General features: G+C 40.0%; 1 protein-coding gene across 7 annotated transcripts in view; it reads right to left on the bottom strand.

Annotated features, from left to right (window-relative positions):
* The window catches only part of ryr1b (ryanodine receptor 1b (skeletal)), a 105,466-nt gene that overhangs the window by 75,281 nt on the left and 10,186 nt on the right, over positions 1-19,999 (bottom strand). For 4 of the 7 annotated variants that reach the window (XM_036214666.1, XM_036214667.1, XM_036214668.1 and 1 more), the window contains 9 exons: positions 8,419-8,538; positions 8,234-8,335; positions 7,178-7,198; positions 4,373-4,447; positions 4,213-4,291; positions 2,943-3,055; positions 2,776-2,875; positions 530-626; positions 371-445 (listed from right to left, as the gene is read on the bottom strand). In XM_036214666.1, the coding sequence (XP_036070559.1) occupies positions 371-445; positions 530-626; positions 2,776-2,875; positions 2,943-3,055; positions 4,213-4,291; positions 4,373-4,447; positions 7,178-7,198; positions 8,234-8,335; positions 8,419-8,538 (782 nt within the window). The remainder of the gene's footprint in view (positions 1-370; positions 446-529; positions 627-2,775; positions 2,876-2,942; positions 3,056-4,212; positions 4,292-4,372; positions 4,448-7,177; positions 7,199-8,233; positions 8,336-8,418; positions 8,539-19,999) is intronic. The other 3 variants (XM_024277596.2, XM_036214669.1, XM_036214670.1) reach the window with 1 other exon arrangement.

Genomic DNA, 19,999 nt, shown 5'->3' with positions numbered 1-19,999 from the left:
GAAAGTATTGTTCGTGTTAATCTTATCGTGTGAGTTGGTTTGTGTTTATTCACATAATTAGGATTTAATGGAAACAGTGTAATTGAGATATTTTGTTTTTCAATTCTGTAAAATTTCGATAAAGTTTTGCACATAAGTGTGATGGAAACACAGCAAGTGTCTCCTTATGTATCCGGGTTTACTTGTCATTACAGTAAATAATGAATCCTCACCAAACCTGAATTCATCATCACTGATTTGAGTAAAGTTTTACAGTGATGAACCAGAAGCGCTATCACTTCTACACAAGTTGAAACTGAAGGAAAAACTTGAATTAGATATTAAAAACAGCATAAAACATTCCTCATCAGAACAGACTGAGCGTGATCACCTGATCCGGAGCGGCTCCAGCCTCCACAGAGATCGAGCCTGACTGCACACGGCACCGCCCTCATAGTTGGCCATCCTGCAATAGTCAGGAGGAGAGGTCCTCAGTGTTTAGTGTCGGACCAGAAGATAAAGCAGCATTGAGGTTTTTTGTTTTTTTTACCTGCGTTTTTCTTCCCCTTCCTCTGGAGTCGGGATAGCCAGACACTCGTCCATGTGACCGTGAAAAAGACGGAGGACGTGACCTCCGGTCAGATAACCTGAGAGAAAGATGTTTTCTGTAGATTTCTGCACACTGATGGCTGTTTCATGAACAGGACGTAATAGTGTGAATATTTAGTAAGCATTCACACTATAGGGATTCTCCTGCTCCTTTCTGTATGTTTTCCAGCACATAAAAACTCACTGTCTGCGATTTCAGCAGATATCAAAACTTTCAGCTTGTTCAGAACATTACTGCTTGCATTTTTAATATTCATATACTTGATAGTTTCTGAAATATTGAGCAAAATATGCCCCATAGGAAATTAATGAGAAGGTCTTCAAATTTCAAAATTTTAAGTAGATTATCAACAAGCCTTTAAATATATTCATAGGCTATGTTTTCATCTTTTACAGTAATTTTCAAAACATTTTCAGCTTAGCTAATATTTTAACAACATGCTAACATTTTTGACTAATTTATTTTACTGAGGAATAGTATTTAAAGTCCCCCTCCGATGAAAATCCTGTTTTTGAGTTTTTAACACATATGTGTGTCATTTTTCTTCTGAAAGAGAGCAAATATAATAATAAATCATTTAGTTTCAACAGTATTTCTCCTTTTAAATATCTGTCAAACTGTCTTGGACAGACTCTGTTTGAATGAATGATCTTCTTTCATCAACAGCTCTGCTGCACATGCACTAAACCCTCATCTGTTCCTAGTGTCTAGTTCAGGTTCTGGAGAAGAGAAGATGGTATCTTCACATTGACTGCAGTCAAATGAGCCGCCGTTCACATTTCTGTGGTCAAATCAGCATCACTGGATTTTTGGTGTGAGTTTCATCCAATACTTACGGTAGCAGGACTGAGAACGCTGGAAAATCTCCACCAGACTCCACGGAGCTTCTTGATGTGACCACGGAAATGCGAACGGCGGCTCATTTGACCGCAGTTTAAAGGATTGTAAATCAGTGAAAGTTCGGTCCACGAAGCTTTTTTACTTCCTCATCCGAGCTGAAATCCAGCTCAAAACAAAACTGTTGTAGCAGCTGTGATGATTTACGCTGGTGAGACACAGAACCACCATAATCAGACGGGGAGGGGCGTGTATGTGTGCCCAGAAAGGAGCAGCTCCGATCAGCTCCAAAAGCCACTCCCCCTCAGAGGATATTTTGCAGGCTGAGGTTTCAGCTGAACATTAAAAATGGCTTTTTAAGATATTTAGGTTTGGGGATTTTGGTTAAAAACTTCTTAATCATAATTAAAACACTACTGGGAAAGTTTTTTTAATAAAATAAAAAGTTATCATGGGGGACTTAAAGCAATGTTCTGGTTTTTTGGCTAATTTAGCATCTATTCATTTTTTTATGCTGATTTGGAGTTTAGCAACTAGTTAATGTGTTTGGCTAATTTATTTTCTAATGATGTTTGTCTAGGCTAATTTAGACTTTAGCTTCCATTTTAGCAACATGCTAACGTCTTTGGCTAATTTGCTTTACTGAGGAATTTTAGGCTATTTTGGAGTTTAGCTAGTATTTAAGCAACGAGCTAACTTTTTTGGCTAATTTGGCATCTTCTAAGGTTTTTTGGACTAATTTGGAGTTTAGCTCATATTTAAGCCACGTACTAAATATTTTTGCTAAATTTATTGTATTGTATTAAATGTATTCAGGATTTTTAAGCATTTGCACAACAATTTTTTCAGAATTTTTCAGATAAACTTCAGCACTCTTTTGTAGTTCTTTAACAAAATTTCCAGTCTTTCAGCAAATTTAACATCTTGCAAATACTGTAGCTTTTGCATTTTCAGATAATCCCTTCAGCAATTAAAGTAAATTGCATCAATATTTCCAGCTAAAAGCTTCAACATCTTCAGCGACTACTTTCAACTACACTAACATTATCACAGGTAATGCAGCTTTTCTAGTTACTTCTACAATAGTAACCTGGTTTCTGCCAGTGAATTGTTTTTTTTTGGTTTGACCGTTCACCGAAAAATGCAAAAGAAAAGAGCTTATGCAGAAAAAAAATACTAATTTCAGAGCGACATTCTAACCATGTTTTCCTGTTTCACACCAAACTGCTATGACTAACTGATAGGTGAGCTCAGTCGTCACATTTCCCTAAAACTCCAGATAAATCCCTCCCTCTCCGACCTGTTTCTGGAGATAAAAGTTATTTAGTCGGTGCCATAAAAGTTATCACCTTCAGCCAGTTCACATCCAGAACTGATGGGGTTAATGCTCCACAAAGTCTGCATGAAGGAGGCGTCCACCATCAGGTCTCCGCTGGCGTAGGACAGATGCTGAGGAGGACAGGATCAGTGTGACGGAGGTTCTACCAGCAGCAGGGCAGAGCCGAAAGAGCCTCACCAGGTATCTCTCAGACGACACGCTGACCAGGATGAGGTCGTCTCCCACCCTGACCTTTTCACCTTCTGATCTCTGCTTGGAGGCGGGATGGATGGTCCACCAACAGGCCTCACCTGCAGAACATCAAACAGTCGTTTGATCTCTCCACACTCATCCTTTCACTGGATTCATTTTTGATGTGGACGTCCAGCTTCTCCTTTTCTACTCCCTTTATGCAGGAAGATCGCTGGTTCATCGGTTTCTCCACCTTTCTCACCTATGAATCCTACAGTCAGAAAAAGGGATGAAGAATCCCCTCTTCTTCATCATACTTGATGGATTAGCTACACGATCAGAATAAGTTCATCTTTTCTTTCCTGTTCTCTAAAAAAAACAATTTACTTTCTTATGATTCAGTTTGTTTAAGCTGTTTGTCATGAAAGGGATTTTAGGGATGAAAAATGGGACCTTATGTCTCTCTGTGAAGATGGAAGAGCATAAAAAATGATTTAAATGAAGCTGTAAACTGTTCTGGTGAATCTCTGCAGTCAGCTGCTTCTCTAACACTCAAAGAATTCTTTTGTTTGAGTCACTTTCAGGGAAAACCAGCAAACTTTGATTTTCTTCTTTATTAATTAGGTTTTTCCGTTGGTGCTGAATGTATTATATTAGTTACTCAATATATTAATGGTGTGTTATTCTCCTGTATTTTTGTCTTTTTAAGTCACTTCTTCTTATATATCTGAATCTAATTCAGTCATGTTTCTCGTTTACTCTACTTTACCTTGACAAATAAATGATTTCTTTATAGTCAATTTATCTATTCAGGTACAATGAAATTATCTTTTAGGGACAAAATAAAGTTCTTTTAAATCAAACTCTTTCAAATCAGTTTCCAATTCAAAAGTAGTTTTTTCTTCTTGCAAACAAAACAAAACTTTTATACCAAAAACTATGTTTTAAATGTCCATCCGTCCGTCCATCCATCCATCCATCTGTCCATCTATCCGTCTGTCCATCCATCCGTCTATCCATCCATCCATCCATCCATCCATGTTGGATGTCATTGATAACATACCCTTATATAGCACCTTTCTGCCTTCCTCGAGTGCCCAAATTGCTTCACAGTCATTCACATTCGCCAACCTATAACCACCAGGAGCAACGTGGAGTTCAGCATTGCCCAAGGACAATTCAACAGATGGTCGGGCAGGACCGGAACTGAACCTTAAGATCAGAGGTCGACCGCTCTACCTCTGCACCATGCCTAAGATAAAGAGCCCAGATTTACCTGTGGAGTCTTCTTGCAGGCCCACATCAAACGCCAGCTTGTCGGTGAGGGACCGAGATGTGGTCAAACAGCTCAGGTACTGAGAAGGAGCAGTTTACCGGCTCAGTCAGATCAGAACATTCACAGTGGGACATCAGACGCTGCGGGTTCACCGCCTCACCATGCCTGAGTGGTGGTGCCTCAGAAGGATGGCGTGTCCGTACAGTAAAGTGCGATGGCCTCCACCTTGAGACGACTGCGCGGGGTAAAAGAAATGATGAGAAAGCTGCTCAGCACAGTGGAAAACTGACACAACTCCCACAGTTTTTCTGGTGATGGAGCTCATCTGGATTCATGAACGCTGAACATCTAAAAGAAGCGATCAGCAAAAACCTTTTTATTTAAATTCACTCAGAATTTATCATCACAGCAGAACTGCTGATTTATAACACGTGAAATAACTTACTGTAGAATAGTAACCTTCATGAGGGTGATGGTCCAGAGCAACCATACCATTTTGTTTATGACTTGGTCTGATTAAAGTGTTCTGTAAGTTTGACGTCTCTACCTCAAAGTAAATTTTCCCCTTTTCCTTAGCGACCACCGTTGATGCGTTCCTCATCCTTACCATTGAATTTAACATGAAGGTGTTCAGTTTGTTTTCAGCCGCATATCAATTAAGTTAAAAGTCTTTGTGAGGACGGCACAGAAAACCGTTAAAGGTTTTCAGGAGTGGATTTTATTTTCTAATCTTTGTCCTTAAACTGAGATCACCAAAACACAAACCTTGAAGTGTGAAGAGGGATTAAAAAAACACAAACAACACAACATACAACACATAGTAACTTTCATGACTTGACACAAATCTGCGTAGTTACTATGGTGACGGTTTTAGGGTGGAGTCATTGACCAAATCCGAATTCTTGCCCCACCCCTCCGATTGTTGGGGCGTTTGTAGGGGGAGGGGTGTCCAGAATAGTTTTAACCCGTAGCGACTTTTCAGTGCGAATCCCTCCGCCGGGAGGGTGATCCTCGCCGCACTGCGGAGGAGAAACTCATTCCTTCACACAGGTCTGCTCTGAAACACAGAACTTTACAGTTAATTATAGGTAATGACTTTTTAAAGTTATAAAAATGATGTTATGTACTTTCCGAGCACTGGCAGCTACGTGCTAACGTAGATGACTGGCGACTATTGATGACATCATCAAGGGAAAGTGTCGCCTTAATTTGAAGATACTCCAGCTATGACCAAATTCCCACCCTAATCCCTAACTGCCAAAAAAACTATATAGTGCCTTGGATTTTAAAAGCAAATTGGACAACAGGATTCTTCTTCCTAAACGCCGGATATGACGTCACCGATTTCACAACTGAAAATCTAATCAATGCGAACATTCTACGTCTTTTTGTGATTCCACTGTGTTCTGAGGATGAAAATGTGGACAGTTTATTAAAAAATTACATTTAAACACTTTTACATTGTTCAAAGGCAATGCATTGTGGTCTATATTTGCTAATGTAGTGAGCATTGATGCACACTGGGTTTTTGCAAAGACTTCTGGGAATTTTTCCAGAGCACTGGATTTTGGAATTTTAGATTCGGACAGCACTAGAAAATGGTAAACGCACATTATAGTGAGTAGGGAAGGAATTCACTCATAGCCTCCGTTCTTCTGTAACTCTACATCTGTAGTGTTAAATGTAGAGATACGGAGACGCCGTAGGAGTGAGGAAAGAATTCTTATTCGGCCATTTGCCTTTTTTTTAAGGTTTGTTGTCATTGTGGTGAACTTTCAAACATACTGAAGAGCTCAAACGTTAGTCTGTTTTATGTGAATTAAGATTTATTTTACAAGCAATCTCATTCTGGGGGGGCACAGAATCGCAGCACAAAAATGTTTGTTGAAATAGATGGTAAAACAACACAGAATGTTGCCTTAAATGCACAAAACCAAGAAAAGATGAAAGAAAAGAAACTCAGTTTAAAGAAAAACCCATGATCCCACTCGCTGTGTGTGGGGTTAGGCTGGGGGGCTCCTCATTAACAAGTGTGTGGGGGGGTTGGGAGGGGGTCTCTATTTCCATCTTTGATTCTGAACGCTGACTGTTTATGAGAACTGGATTGAGTGGCTCCTCCCTGTCATTCCAAACAGGAAGTCCCTGCTGGCTCCAAGAAGCCAAAATCCCACTGACCTCTAGAGAAATAAACAGTCATTTTGTTGGTCAGAATAACTATTCTTGCTCTGATGCATTTTTTTGAACTTTCATTCTTTTCCATTACCTTTTTTTCTGTTGTTCAAGCTATTCAAGTTATAAACTGACTAAACAGATGCCTCAATGAAAGTAGGCGGAGCCTGCCGGCTCTTATGTCAAATATTCAAAACCTTTGACAGGTTCATGTAGCCTTCTTTTAGGTGATAGGGGTGTGGTCTTCCAACAAGCTCACTCCTGATTGGGGAGAGTGGTTGCCATGGAAAGGTTGAGACCAACTTGAACCAATCACTGCTAACTGACGACGTCTGGCTCCACCCTGTCAGTACTGTGAATAAATGATGACTAAAATGATTTGGTCGGAGCTGGAAGTAATACATTTTCTATAGGTGGCGACATACTAACTCGGTCCAGTTCTCATATACAGTCATTGGTTCTGGATGAACGAACGCTGAGCAGAGTCACACATTTACGATGGTCACGGGGTGATCAGACGAATGATGCATTCAACCAAAACACGGAGCTGGAGGGTCGGATGAAATGCACCAAAACGCTCACTATGACTGATCTAGCAAAAGACACCATGACGCTGAGGTCTGAGGGACCGACGGTCAGGGGATCGTGCCCTTTAACCCCAGAGTTAGTGACAGATGATGGGAACACGATACACAACATTCTGATCCGGCCGGACTCCCGGATCACAACAGGAACAGAAACAGAGCCGGCTTCAGTTGGGACAAACATCAAACAGAAAACACGCTGGTGGACGTACCCATTTGTCCAAATCCACTGCCTGCTTGGCAGAAAACAACAAAGGGGGAGGTCAGAAAGGTTAAAAAAGAGCAAAGAAGAGTCAAGCCTATCAGTTGGAGACCCGTTGACTGAAAGCAACAGATCTGATCTTTAAAGGCTTCGTAGATCGCTGACGTCGTCTTGAGTCCCGTTTTTCTCCCAAACCAGACGTCTACAGACGCACTCGGGAAGACTTTTAGATCCCATTAAGGGTTGACATAAAACCCATTTAAAAGAACGTAGGACCTTCAGACATTCAGAAACTCTTCCTAAAGATGAGGTGGGTTCTGAAGCTCCGCAGTTTCAGTTTGGACCTCTCAGCTCAAACATGATTCTGAGCTCTCAAGAAATTCTAACAAGAACGATCCAGACTTTAATCTCAAAGAAAATAGTTCAATTGAAAAACATGGAATTAAAAAATGAATAAAATGTGTTTTCTAACTTTGCAATCAGTTTAAATTTAAGAATGACATTTTATTGGATTAAATCTATCTTCCAGACCTTAGTATTTGGCTTCTAACTGACTGAAGCAGAAAGTGATCACTTTTTCTGTTTTTTCTGCAAACTTTTGGACATAAATCTGAATATTTGTGTGGAGATACTGAGAGAAGGATGACGATTCGCAGCTGTGGGCAGCAGGCCGTCAGGATGCAGACACAAACACTGCAGACCTGCTGATGTGTGCCGTGAAAGCAGAAGAAACTAAGACAGATCTCTGAGCGTTTACCTTCACAAAGGAGAACCAGTGATCTGCTCACAGCTTTGGAATGAACTTCTCTCTTTCTCTTAACTGAAGAAATGAGGGAAATTTTGATTTGCTGCTATAAAATGAAAGTCTTGGTTGAGTGAAAGAAAAATAAATCCCACAAACAGAAATGAAAAGAATAAAATTAAAAATTTATATTCCTTCTGGGATTAAAAGGGAGTAATTTGAGTGTCTGAAGACACATTAACAAGTTGAAGCGTCTGGAGGCGCTCCTCTGATCTCCTCTGATCTCCTCTGATCTCCTCGGATCTCTGAGAGCGTCTGACTCACCTCCGTCATCTCCACGGTGTTGGCCAGCATCTCCTGCAGAGCTCGCACCGACAGCGACTGCACCAGGATGAAGGAACATATTGCTAGATCTGGCGGAACGCTCTGCAGATCACCGATAGAAGAGGAGAAGAATGTGAAGAAGATCAAAGGGTGAGGAGGAATCCAAAAAGGACAGGAAGTTCTACCTGAGCGTTGGACGTGGTTTCCAGGAAGCAGAGACGGTCCCCGAAGCCTTCACAGGACAAACATAGTTTAATGGTTTCCTTCTGGACCGAGGCGGAGCACTGGAGACAAACCAGGTCATCCTGGAGACAGGAAACAGTCATGAGTTAGGAAGGAAGGAAGGAAAGAAGGATGGATAGAAAGAAGGATGGATGGATGGGAAGTAGGGAGAAAGGAAGGAAGGAGGAAAGAAAGGAAGGAAGGAAGGAATGATTGAGGAAACGAAGGAAGGAAGGACGGAAAAAAGGAAGGAAGGAAGGAGGGAGGGAAAGAAGGAGGGGAAGAAGGAAGAAAGGATGGATGGATGGGAAGTAGGGAGAAAGGAAGGAAGGTAAGAAGGAAGGAAGAAAGGATGGATGGAAAGAAGGAAGGAAGGAAGGATGAAACGAAGGAAGGATGGAAGGAAAGAAGGAAGAAAGGAAGGTAGGAAGGAGGAAAGAAAGGAAGCAAGGAAGGAGGGAAAGAAGGAAGGAAGAAAGGAGGGTAGGAAGGAGGAAAGAAAGGAAGGAAGGAATGATTGAGGAAAAGAAGGAAGGAAGGACGGAAAAAAGGAAGGAAGGAAGGAGGGAGGGAAAGAAGGAGGGGAAGAAGGAAGAAAGGATGGATGGATGGGATGTAGGGAGAAAGGAAGGAAGGAAGAAAGGAATGATTGAGGAAAGAAAGAAGGAAGCAAGGAAGGAAGGACGGATGGATGGATGGATGGTGGGAAAAATGGGTAAAACATTTGTAATTTTTAACCGATACAGAATTTCTTTTTTTTTTGCTGTGGATTTCTCAAATCAAAAGGTTTTCTGTCTCTTTATTCAGGATGTGTGTGTGTTTGTGTGTTTGTGTGTTTGTTTGTGTGTGTTAAAAATTATGTTTGTGTGTGAATGATTGCTGGTTTTTGCTCTTTTAACAACAGAAAACATTTTCCAGCTGTAAATTTTTAATGTGTTCTTTATGATTCTTGCACACAGTTAGTTAACACACGGCTCAGCTCCACATCATGATACTCCCACAGTTGTGCTTTTGAACAGAAGAAATCTTCATACATTTTCCTCACAGTATCCTCCTGATTCCTGCCAAAGCTGCAGCAGCGTCACGTCAAACGTGAGAAAACTTGAACTCATCTGACAGTGGACGTCAAACATGTCGGGACGCCGGTTTCAAAACAGGTCTGAGCGTCTCTAAATCCAAATATCAAATTAAACTTTCGCTACTCTTTCAAAATAAAAGTCTTCTAAAACATTAAATGTTACAAGAACAAATTTATTTGGAGAAATATAACATAATTTATGTCCACGGATCAACAGACTCATTATTCCAAACATGCTTAAGAGTAACGATCTCTTTCAAAGTTGAACGACTGAAGTTTCTGTGTGAATTTGGTTTAAATCTGTTCAGATTAAAGTGTTTCCCAATGAGGATAAAATCCTAAAAATGAAATCTCATCATCTCTGACTGTAACGTCAAAACTTGCAGAGCTTCAAGCGTCCTGCAGCTGACTCAGTCACCAACCAGGTGTCCAGAAGAACAACCTGCTGCTCCATGGACCCCCCCACTGGACCCCCCATAGCATTCTCAGCTGTCCCGTCTCCTCAGACAGACTGCTGCTTCACCTGCATGAGAGCATAAAGTAAAGCAGCTCCATAATACCCCCCACCCCCAACCTCTATAGACTTCTAGTTCGTCTTTGGCCAAGTCCCCCCCCCCGTCGCTCTGCCTTTCTTTGGCAGTGCGATCATCTTTCTGCCCTCAGCCTAGAAATGTCTGCTCTGTCCTCGTGTTCCCTGATCTGCTCTTCAGAAAGTGGAGCGCCACGTCCCCCACCCCCCCATCAACTGTGGAAAGGAGGAACGGCGTTCAGCCACGACGGACAGAAACACCTAAAACTAACGTCACAGGTTTAAACCTGAAGTATCATTTCAACCAAAAAGAACTCTGAGAAATGAAACTTCCACAACTCCAACAAAAAAAACGATTTTCCTCCAATAACCGAACATTAGTTACGTTTTCAGAAGTCACACACTTGTAGTAAAAGAAAATGAAAGTGTGTAAAAGCTGACGGTCTATCTCAAACTAAGATCGTCAGGAGGAGACGTTGGGAGAGGTTGGGTCCATCCTCTGAGCCGCTGACCTCCGGGCTCGCCGTTAAACCATCGTCAGTGTGCTGGTGTGAGGTTACAGCAGCTGAAGCATCTGCGCTACGTCAGGGTCAAAGGAGGAGACAATTGGATCAGTCCCGCAGACAAACAAGCGCTCTGTGAGAGCGGCGTGCAAAGCGCCGGAGATTTCAGCCTCTGGAAGTGGACGTGTCGGGGTCACTAATGACGGAGACGGAGGCTCAAACACTCAGGAAGCACAGCCAGCCTCTTCTACACCAGGAGGCTGGTGGCTCCGGAGCCACGAGTAGCTCTTTTATCTCTCCACTGTGGCTCTCCGGTTAAAGAAAACTAAAATATTTTATAAAGGTATTACTGTAAATAGTAAAAAGTAGTAAAGTAAAGAAAAAAAAAATCAAACATGAGTTGATGCAACTCATTTACAAACAGTTGAAGGACATCACGTATCAGAAGCTTTTTGAGAGCCACATTTTCTATTTCTAAACAAATTCAAGTATTTTAAGTGTTTGTTAAAAATGCCACTGAATTAACTCTGAATTACTTCTTTAGATTTGTTGATTTTTGTCTGAAAATTAAAAATGATCCCATGTGACACAGGATGTCTTTTATGTTGAAAGGAAGTCTTGTGAAAACTGACAAAAATTATAAACTATTTCAAATTCTGAAAAAAAATAAAGATTCATTTTAGTTTGCCAAAAAAAGGTTTGTTTCTAGTTATCATAATAGTAACATTAATATAAAATCAAATCAGTGACTTAGTTTCCTGTTGGGAAATTGTCAGTGAGAACATAACCCAAATGGTTCTTTAGGTGTTGAAGGTTGTAGATCCATGTTCTAAATGAAGGTTGTAGATCCATGTTCTAAATGAAGGTTGTAGATCCATGTTCTAAATGAAGGTTGTAGATCCATGTTCTAAATAATGGTTGTAGATCCATGTTCTAAATGATGGTTGTAGATCCATGTTCTAAATGAAGGTTGTAGATCCATGTTCTAAATGAACAAATCAGAATGTATTTGCTGGAACAGAAAAAATGAGGAAAAGCTCTTTTTGATCTATTTCCAAGCCGTCTTTTAATTATGATGATGCTTTTAGAGAACATTTTTTATTTTTAAATTGTCATTTTCTAGGACATATTTTCTGCAGAGAGGCAAGAGTTCATTAAAAATCCACCTGTGAGGTTTGGACCACCACTAGTAAGGACCAACCCCGCCCCCACTTCCCATCACCCATCACTGAGAGCTCTCTTACACTCTCAAACCCCCAACCAAACCAGTGGTTCAATAGAAATGTTCTGAGTTGATGGTGGGATTGTAGGTGTGGAGTAATCCCACCCCCTCTTCCCCTCGCCGTTGCTAAGAGCTCAGAACAGGGAGCCTGTGGCCCGCCCATATTTTAAAGTATCCTTTTCCTAACTGCAAACTGCTATTGTAAGCAACAATATCCAGATAGAAAGAAAAAGAATACAAAGCTATTTTTAATCTTACAATCATTTGAAAAGATCAACTTTTCAAAAATCCTTTTTTTTTTTTTTTTGCATTTGCAGGATTCTTGTTTTGATTGAATAAAAACTCCAGCAGAAGCCTCCATTCAGAGGGAAACCAGCTCCGCTCTGTTTGGATTTCTACCCCGTGCTCCGGTCGGAGTGTGCTGATGCCAGCCGCCCGCCGGCATTGATCTGTTTTCGGTGAAAAGAGTCAGGAACAGCAGATCCCGGAGCGCGTGGGCGGAGGAGAAAAGGGATTCCCTGGTTGAACAGGGAGACACCGAGCAGGAGCAGAATCAGCATCTCTGACATCACACTGCTGAAGACCCAAACCTGCAGACACCTCCGCTCTCGACTCGCTGAACCTCCAATATCTGCATCACAGGGTTGATGACTTCCTTCGCTGCAGTACAGCCTCTCGGAAAACAAGTTTTATCAAATATAGAAAAACCGACTGTAATGAAGCTGAAAAAACCTGCAAATGGATGAACATCTGAGTTTAAAGAGAGGCTGAAGGACTGATCTAAAACCAATCAAAAGCCCTAAACTCTGCAGGTTCTTTAAAACACTAATTTAATGTTTAATAAAATAAAAAAATGCAAAGAATATGGGGTCATGGAAAGAACTGGAAACACTTTGGAAGTCGTCCTTATTTATGTTTATTTATACTAAACCTTGTTTATGTTTTGAGAATTAAAATAAAAAACTACTTATTGGCGGTGATGCTTCTGAAGAACGGATTCAATCTTCACTGAGATGAACACAATTCCAGAATAACTTTTAAATATGTTGTTTTAGATCAGGGATGTCAAACTCAATCACACAGGGTTCAACATCCAAAACACATCTTAGGTCACCCTAGAACTACATTTTTAAAACTTTTAAACTGTAACTATTTAACATAAACTGAACCAGATATATAGCAATACATGCAATAACACTAGTGTGAATGCTGTGAGCTGAATTTGGCTGCTAGCGATGCTATCATTGAAGCTAATAGCTAAAAACGCTGAAGCTGACAGCCAGCTAAAATATTAAAGCCTAAAAACGAAATAAAAAAATAAACCTGGGTTAGCCAAAAACAGCTAGCATGTAGCTGAAATATTAGCTAAATTCCAAAATAGCCAAAAAAACCTTAATAAATGCCAAAATAGTCCAAAAAGCTAACATAATACCAGTTTTTAAAACTTTAAATCTGTAACTTTTTAACATAATTATGAATAATAAAAATCAGGAATGTTATTCCAGAATAAATCAACTTAAACCTTAAATAACTTTCAATATTTTACTCTCCATAAAAATATATTTTGTCAAAATTAAACAAGTTAAAAATGAGCCCAAGATAACATCGGGATATTAATAACAATAAAATAAAATGATCTGGAGGGCCGGATAGAATTACCCTGAGGGCCGGATCCGGCCCCCGGGCCTTGACTTTGACACGTGTGATTTAGACAATAAAATCTTTACACTCTTTCAGTTTAATATTTCTTCAGCATCTTTTCATTTTTGTTTTGTTTATTCAAACCTCACCTGTAGACAAATACAAGTCGATTTTGATTCAAACAGACTTCTATTTCATTTGTGTCACAAAAATGACACTCAGATCCTTTTATTTCATTCAAAATATTTTATTACTTCAAATGTATTTACTGAAGCTTTTCAGACCTCTTGAGTTCACAACAAGGACCAAGTTAAACGCTGAATTGTTCCTTGTTTGACCTGTTTGTAATGAGCAGAGCCCTGAGTTGTTTGTTGCTAATAAAGTTCACATGTTGAGGTCGGCTGAAGTTTTATAGAAACTCAGATTTGAACAGAAAAGTCTCTTTCCTTCTTGGACTGTTTCAACGTCTCTGCTGTCTCCTTTTCTCTTTTCTTACCCCCTCCCACCCTCACTTCTGCCCCCCTCTCCGCGCTCCACTCCTATTTTAGCGGCGTGCACCTGTCACTATCACGTTCCCTCCTTCTGCTGATCAGCGGATAGTCTGAGGTCTCCGGAAAGAGCCAGCAGCCACTTTCTCCACGCTGGGAGGACATCAGAGGATCAACCAGCCGATCGATTCCACCAAGAAAAAAGAGCCAAAAACGTCGTGAAAAGGAATAAATAAAGATTCAACAAATATAGTCACATCTGAGGAATTAAGATACATAATCTCATATTCATAATCTCGGATTCTAAACAGGGACTGAAGTCAGAACTTCTGTGGACATAAAAACTGGAGCTTCCTCAACAACGAGCAGGTGGGCGGGACAAGAGACAGTCGCCGTTTGCTCCACCCACCTGCCAATCCAAGAAACACGCCCCCTAATTAATTATGCACAAATTTGACCCCTTTTAGAAATCAGATCAGCATGAGAGATCAAGATAGCAAAGATTAAGACAGCATTAGTTGAGGGAAAAAAACGAACCAAGGTCCTGTGCTGGTCCCCAGCCCGGATAAGAATTCAGTAATGTGTCAGGAAGGGCATCCGGCGTCAAACTCTCAGCCAGACCACCTGTGGGAACAGGTGAAAGCCGTTCCCTGACAGGAAACAGGAAGTTAAGCTTCAAAAACGTCAGTTCACCAAGTAACCACTAGAGGCGCAGCTGATTCACAAGCAAAATCGAGCAAATTGACAAAAATCTCATTTTTTATTTTACTATTTAACATTTAATCCTAAACATGTGCAAAAGTTAAAATAATCCTCCATAACAAGCATTAGACTAGTTGGTTCAGTCTATTCAACACTTGTACAAAAGGTTTGGGTTTGTTAGCGTCACTATCAGATCACAATCTGGATCTAAATCCGCCAACACAAACTGACGGTTCCGTGGTCACCTGTCACGGTTTGGCACTAAGAGGTCACGCTTCCTCTTTGAAGCTGACTTAAAAACAAGCTGGAGCCAGATCAGTTCATCATAAAACCACGAGGTGGTTTACAGACAGACGTTAGAAGTCCTTCACGCCGCCGTGGTTACAGAACATCCACACGGAGAACTGGAGCTGCTTTGGGTTTGATGATGTTACATTCAGCTGAGGTAAGCGGTGGGTTTAGCTCTAAACACAAACAGATCACATGACACCCTCTATTTTATACATACATATCCATGACTGTATATAAGAACTGTAGCCCCTCCCCCCAAACAGGAAGTGCCCGCCTCCATTCTGTTTGTCAGAAGAACCATTCTTGCTCTGATACCTTTATTTCTGATCATCCTCGTCTTTTCATGATATTTTTTCTGTAGTTCAAGTTATTCCAGTTATCAACTGGCCAATTATTAGCCTTAATAAAAGTGGGCGGAGCCTACTGGGCTCCATGTCCAACGTTGACGGATTTGTGCAGCCCTATTTTGTGTGGCCTACCGTGCAGGTAGGGGTGTGGCCTTCCAACGAGCTCCCTCCTGATTGGTGAGAGTGGCTGCTGCGAGGAAGCCTCTGTTTGGTCATTGGTGGAAAAGAAAGTGAGCAAAAACTTTATTGAAATGTAATCCTTTCAATGAAAAGTTACATCAGACTCTAGACTAATCTGATTATTTTTAAATTGATTGACAGCTTTAATTTAAAGTAAATGTTCTAAATGTACAGTTTAGTGTGACTTTATATTGGGATTATTTGCAGATAATAAGTGGTCGGCAAACACTGTAACAAAAAAAGCTAATTACCATTTTTCGTGATTAATTTTTCCCAAGTTTGTGATTAATTAGTTAATTTGTTTAATCAATTCCCGTCTCTAATAAAAACCCTTCGTTACAATAGAAACATTGGTTGTGTCTGAATCGCCGCTCCCCCCCAATCATCCATAACTACTAAATAGTGCAGGACTATGTAGAGTTACGGATTTTAAAGGTAATTCGGACACGATGCTCACTACTTATCTTTGGTTTTCTAAACACCGGATGTGACGTCACTGATTTCACAAAGTGAAAATCAAATAAAAACGAACATTTCATGACGTTTATTTATGACTCCACTGTGTTCTGATTTTTTCAAAATTGTTCAATCGCAATGCATTGTGGTCTATATTCACTAATCTAGTGACTAGTGCTGGGCGATACGGGGAAAAATATATATCACGATATAAAATATTTTATATCACGATACAAAATATATATATATCACGATATTCAGCAATAAAGTATATTTTCAGCTTTTCTCTGAAAATACGCCTGATGTTGCGGCAACTTTTGTGAAAAGTTGCGACAAAAGTTGCAATGTTTTTAATATATTATTGTTTTGAAAAGCGCCTAAAAAAAGTTAATTATAAAATAAATTTCACAGTCTAAGATTAGAACTCTTTTTATTGTGACAGATTTACTAGAAAAATACTTCATCACCACAATATACAATGTTGCTGAGCTTCAATTTAACTTGAAGAAAACTGTAAAACACAAAATGAACTTTTGGTAATTTCTGCTCATAATAACACAAATATTTGTGTGTTAATTTAAACATACTTAAGAATAAAATGACATTTTCTAGTGAAAAATTATAAGCTTAAAAAAACTGCATAATCAGGTTAATCCTCAGATGTTCTCCACAGACAGTGGAAAGGATCAGAATCTCCAGAGTCTCTCTGCCTTTCTCTCATGTTGTGCAGCAGCTGTGCGCCGCGCAAAATGACAGACCGCTTTGTACCTGCGCCCCACCGCGCCGCGTGCACGTTCGCTCGCACCACACCTTCACTCTGCCGCGTGCAACTTGGCGTGAAGCACACCATCACCACCTAGCTGGGGTGACCATTCACGCGCGTCTCACAGGTAAAAAAAGTCAGAGAGATCACACAAAATCCTGGAGGATCTGATGATGACATATTTGCTGTAATAATTGATCAAATTAGCTTAGCAACGATATAAACGATAGAGGAGAAATGGGACGATAGACACTTTTCTATCCGTCATATCGCCCAGCTCTACTAGTGACCATCAATGTACTCTAGTTTTTTCGCAAAGACTTCTGGGAAATTTCTAGTGCACTCAATTTGGAATTACATTCTGACAGCACTAGAAAATGGCGAACGCACTATAAAGTGATTGTTGGGGAATTAGGACACAACCATTGACTCGTGGCTCCAACACGGCGGCGTCCATGTTCTACAAATGGCGACTGACTTCATTTGAACCAAATTTGTGTGACACCAGGATTCTCACCAGCATTCATACAATACTTAGTAACAAACATCGATCCATTCAATTGGTCACGATTTCCCTCCACAGTCAGGCTGAGATTCTTTGTATTCAGTGTGTAGATCTGAGGTCGACTGTTGCTCAGTTTCTCTTATTTGATAAAGTTGTGAGAAGTTTATTACATTTACAAGTTAATTTTTATCAGTTTGTTTTCCATTTTACTGGAACAGCTTTTGCGATTCCGCCCAACAAACAGGAAGTCGAAAGTTCCCATTTCAGCCGGCGGGAAGACAGAAAACAGAAACACAGCAGAGAACTTCACAGGTCCAGCAAATCCACACAGAAAAAAACGCCTCTTCTGAAAGCCCAAGCAGAAAACTGTTATTGCGTCAGAGTCTTTGAGTTGATTCAGACTTCCAGGATTTCTGTCTTTGGAGTTTTCTAGTCGTTCTCCTCTGAAATACATCAAGTCTTGAAGGCAGCAGCAGATCAAAGCCGATTCTCCTCAAATACAAATCTGTCTCCTTGGGAGTTTCCAAAACTTTGACTTTCACACGGACCAAGAAGGAGAAAGGCAGCAAAGACTTCCAGACAGGCTGTAATAAACTACATTCTTCAAGGAAAAACTTAAAAATAAACACATTTTGTGTTTTTTGTTAGTCCCACCATTAAAAATGTGACTTTTACATAGTTGACCTTTTAACTGTCTGCTCACCAAATGGTAGAACACTTTTAGAAAACTGAGAGTTAGATCTATTTAAAACATTAAAAAAAGCATCACAGAGCAAAAAAGAAAGTAAAAAAAACAATACAATCACCATGTGTAAAGAAAAAGTCACAAACTGAAGTCAAATACGTTTGAAAAGTGGATCGGCTGAAGTAAATACTTTTAAAAACATTGATCATTGATTGTGAGTATGGCTGCCACTAATGATCATTTTATTAGTTGACTAATTGATCACTACTGACATCACACTACCGACCACTACATTTGCTGCACTGAGACTAATTTATGTGACAATGGGTGTCTTTTATTTTGAAAGGATGTCATATAAACCTCTGTCATAGGTTGAAAGCATTACCATATTTTGTGGGGAACAATTACATTTTTAGGGCAAAAATTAATATTTTCTGGGGACAAATTAAATGTTTACATTTGTATTTCTTGGCCAAAATAGCCTTTTGTGGCACACATAAGTATTTTGTGCGCACAAGTTCCCAATTTTTTGGCACAAATTGGTGTTTTCTATCCACAAATTAGTGTTTTGTGGACATAAATTAGTATTATGTGGGCACTAAGTGTTTTGTGGGCAAAAATGTGGTACTTTGTAGAAAAGAAATAGTGTTTTGTGGGAAAAAAAATATTTTCTGAGCAAAAATTTCTATTTTGGGAAAAAGGTTATTTTGTATTTTTGCAGATCTATGCAATAAGTATAGATACATTGATCTTCCCTTGATGGGTAGTTAAAGGGTTAATATGTAGCTTTTTGCAAAGAAAGCGTCTCAAAGAATTTGCTCAGATTTCTGCTCAGTGAGCAGATTTGGAAACCTCACGCTGGTTTGTGTGCCTGGGCTCGCTGTACCTCAGAGGAAGTGACACAAGCTGAGGATGTGAGGTAACGGCGCTAAACTGTAAATCACCTCACACATGCGGTTGTGATCCTCCCGCAGACACCTGTCCTGCAGTGTGTGAGCGGAGAACAGTCCGGCTGTCCGTCTGCTTATTGTGTTAACGGCTGGGACCGCCGCAGGCATGCTAACAGGTGCAGAGGATTGTGTGCGTTTGTGTTTGCTGAGCCAGCTGGGATGTGTTCATCCGACTGTCTGAATGCCAGAGTTACATCAGGATCCCTGAGGGTTCATTTGTGTTTTCTTTAAGGTGTAAGAACTCTAAGCATGTTGAGCAGCAGGAGCTCCAGGAATTCCCGCCTCTGTATTCTATGGTCAGCTGTCAGTGGAGTTAAAACAAAGTGGAAGAGACTAGAGAACGAATCAACACCAAGAAATAGACGATGAAATGACAGATCCAGATCAAATATTTTGTTCTTATTTTTCATCTTTCATTGTTTCACCACTAATCTCTACAGTTGGGATAAAGTCTCTTTTATTTTGGTTATCAAGCGGTAAAAACTAAAATCCCAAAAGTCCTAAACTTGAGTGTTAGCAGTCTTTGAACCGGAGAAACTTTCTGACAGGAAACTGAAAGAAAAGATTTTGGTCCAAACCCATTCCTAAGGCCTCATCGAGGGCTCCTTCAGGGCCCCTTCAGCCCTAAACACTATATGGAGCGGGACCGTTTCTGGATCTAATGATGCAATTGGGACAGAAGTTCACTACTTCCTTTTTTCACAAATACACAAATATGTTGCCATCCATTCGGCCAAGAAAAAACGTTTCTGAATATTTATGAATCCACTGTGTTCTGATAATAAAAACTTGAGTGATTTATAATAAATACATTTAAATACATTTTTTTCAACTGACAAATCATTCAAGTTAGAGCTGCCACGATTAATCGACTAATCAACAACTAATGACTATTAAAATAGTCGACAACTAATTTAAAGGTTGATTAGTCGTTACTTTATATTATATGGAGTCAGAGTGAAGTAAAGTAGAATGTTTTGGCATTCTGATAGCTTTTTGGACTATTTTGGCATTTAGCTAATATTTCAGGTACATGCTAGCTGTTTTGGCTAATTTAGGCTTTTTTCAGTTTTTTAGGCTAGTTTGGTATGTAATGTTTTAGCTGGCTATCAGCTTCAGCGTTTTCTGCTACCAACTCAAGCATTTTTAGCTATTAATTTCAGCATTTTCAGCGACCAAATTCAGCTTACAGCACTCGCAGTAG

Source organism: Oryzias melastigma, linkage group LG13 (assembly GCF_002922805.2).
Source record: "Oryzias melastigma strain HK-1 linkage group LG13, ASM292280v2, whole genome shotgun sequence".
NCBI classification, from domain to species: domain Eukaryota; kingdom Metazoa; phylum Chordata; class Actinopteri; order Beloniformes; family Adrianichthyidae; genus Oryzias; species Oryzias melastigma.
Note: the sequence above shows the minus strand (reverse complement) of the source record. Positions and strands in the feature narration are given on the sequence as shown.